This window comes from Nanorana parkeri, unplaced genomic scaffold (genome assembly GCF_000935625.1).
Source record: "Nanorana parkeri isolate BGI_ZX_2015 unplaced genomic scaffold, ASM93562v1 scaffold1654, whole genome shotgun sequence".
Taxonomy (NCBI): domain Eukaryota; kingdom Metazoa; phylum Chordata; class Amphibia; order Anura; family Dicroglossidae; genus Nanorana; species Nanorana parkeri.
In genome coordinates this window covers 132,912-134,700 of record NW_017307922.1, presented here as the reverse complement: position 1 = coordinate 134,700, position 1,789 = coordinate 132,912, and the positions used below count along the sequence as shown (strand labels likewise).

Sequence of the window (1,789 nt, the reverse complement as noted above, 5' to 3'; positions counted from 1 at the left end):
TGTATATATATAATTTGTTTATCATTATATATTTATATGATTGGCATACTAGATTTTAGATTCTTTGTTTTCGACATAACTGCCTGAAATTTGCCAACTATCCTCCCTTCACTGCTGCTACTGTTTCTATTGCTATTCCTGTGTTAAAATATGCTTATTGCAATAAATGTATGTGACATTATTTTGGCATGTTCAGAATAGATGTACCAGGTATTATACCTTAACTTTTTCTTTTTGCATATTAGGATGGTTTCATTGGATTTGGAGGCAATGTGATAAGGCAACAGGTCAAGGAAAAGGCCAAGTGGTACATTACAGACTTTGAAGAGCTTCTCAGGGAGCTGGACAGTGACAGTATCAAAATGAATCATAATGATATAATTTACTAATGTTCAGCAAGCTATTACAGTTGTCTATTATGTAGCAAGAAAGCCATTCGTTGGACAGCCTTTTATACCTTAAGGGCCTGTAAACATTTTATAGTGTTTTATCTTTTTATCCAATGAAAACAGTGGTGAATTCAGTTTTAGTTGTTTTTTTTTTTACTACTAACCTTTACTTGAAGTAACTCTAATAAGAGAAAATAATAACAGGCATGTTTTTTGCATTCATATTTTTTTCTCCAAGCAGATGTACTGTTTATCATAGAAAGGTGCAGAGTCGCAGTTTTACATGGTAGAATACTACTGTTTATTCTTAAGATTTCCACTCCACCACATTTCTTTGTAGAGAAATTTAGCTGACTTGCTGTCATTTCACTTACACTTATTGAAAATACTTACTGCTGAATGTAAGTAGAAAAACAATAATTAGTTGATTATATATGTAAAATTGCAAAACTATAAATAATATTAATTAGAGAGCCGCAGCAGAAGGCAAAACAATATCATAGGGTATATTTATAAAACATGTGCAGAGCCATTTGTCCTTCAAATGTGCATTTGTTTTATGCAAATTGCGCAAAAACAAATGTTACTAGTATATTGTCTCAAATGCCTCTCACATGGCAATATGTGATTCCATATGTGTGTGTTAAGGTAGTAAATATTTGGCATAATTTTTTTCCTTATCTTTAGATGCCCTGTAACGCTTAAAGTGATATTAAACCCTCCCTGAAGAAAGAGAAATATAGCAGCATACTTTAGGTTGTTGCACGTTTCCAGTCCCCTTTTTGTGTTCAGTCGCCCTTTGCAGCATTTTTCACATTTGAAATCCATTTGTAGCCCACTTCCGCTTCTAAGGGTGGCCCTATAGTCTTGCAGATCATCCTAAAGCCACCCAAACATGCGCGTGCCTGGCCTGTTCTTTCTGTTTCTGTGCATGCTCAGACACCATACAAAGGGTGCGCATGTGCAGTATGGCAGGGGTCCATCTCATTTAACCCCCCCAAGTGATGTGAATAGGGCACGCGTGTATAATGTGGCTGGGACCCCTACCATTGTGCTCTCTGTGGTGCCACTCATGTGCAGTGTGACAGATGGGCATGGATTTATGGGACATGTGGTCCCAAAGCGCAGTGAGCGCTCCCCGAACAGAAGTTCAGGAGAAGTGCAGCAGAGAGGGACACAGTCTGGAGAATTTTCACACAGCAAATGTGAGTGTTTTGGGACCAAATTAGAGGAAGGACATTTATATAAATGTTAGTTTAATGGAGCTAGTGGCAGTAGGTCAATTTGCAGGGTTTAATACTACTTTAAATTGTAGACTCTGAATGGTCACATGCTACCTAACATAACTCTTTAAAGTGCAACTGAACTCAAAAAGTGAAGATTTGCTATGTTATAGGGAA

The 1,789-nt window shown here is 37.0% G+C and overlaps 1 protein-coding gene across 1 annotated transcript in view; it reads left to right on the top strand.

The window, feature by feature from the left end:
- The window catches only part of PSPH (phosphoserine phosphatase), a 9,205-nt gene extending 8,375 nt beyond the window's left edge, over positions 1-830 (top strand). Inside the window, exon 5 of the mRNA XM_018571018.1 lies at positions 246-830. Coding sequence (XP_018426520.1) covers positions 246-389 — 144 coding nt within the window. The 3' untranslated portion in view covers positions 390-830. The remainder of the gene's footprint in view (positions 1-245) is intronic.
- The last annotated feature ends 959 nt before the right edge of the window (positions 831-1,789 follow it).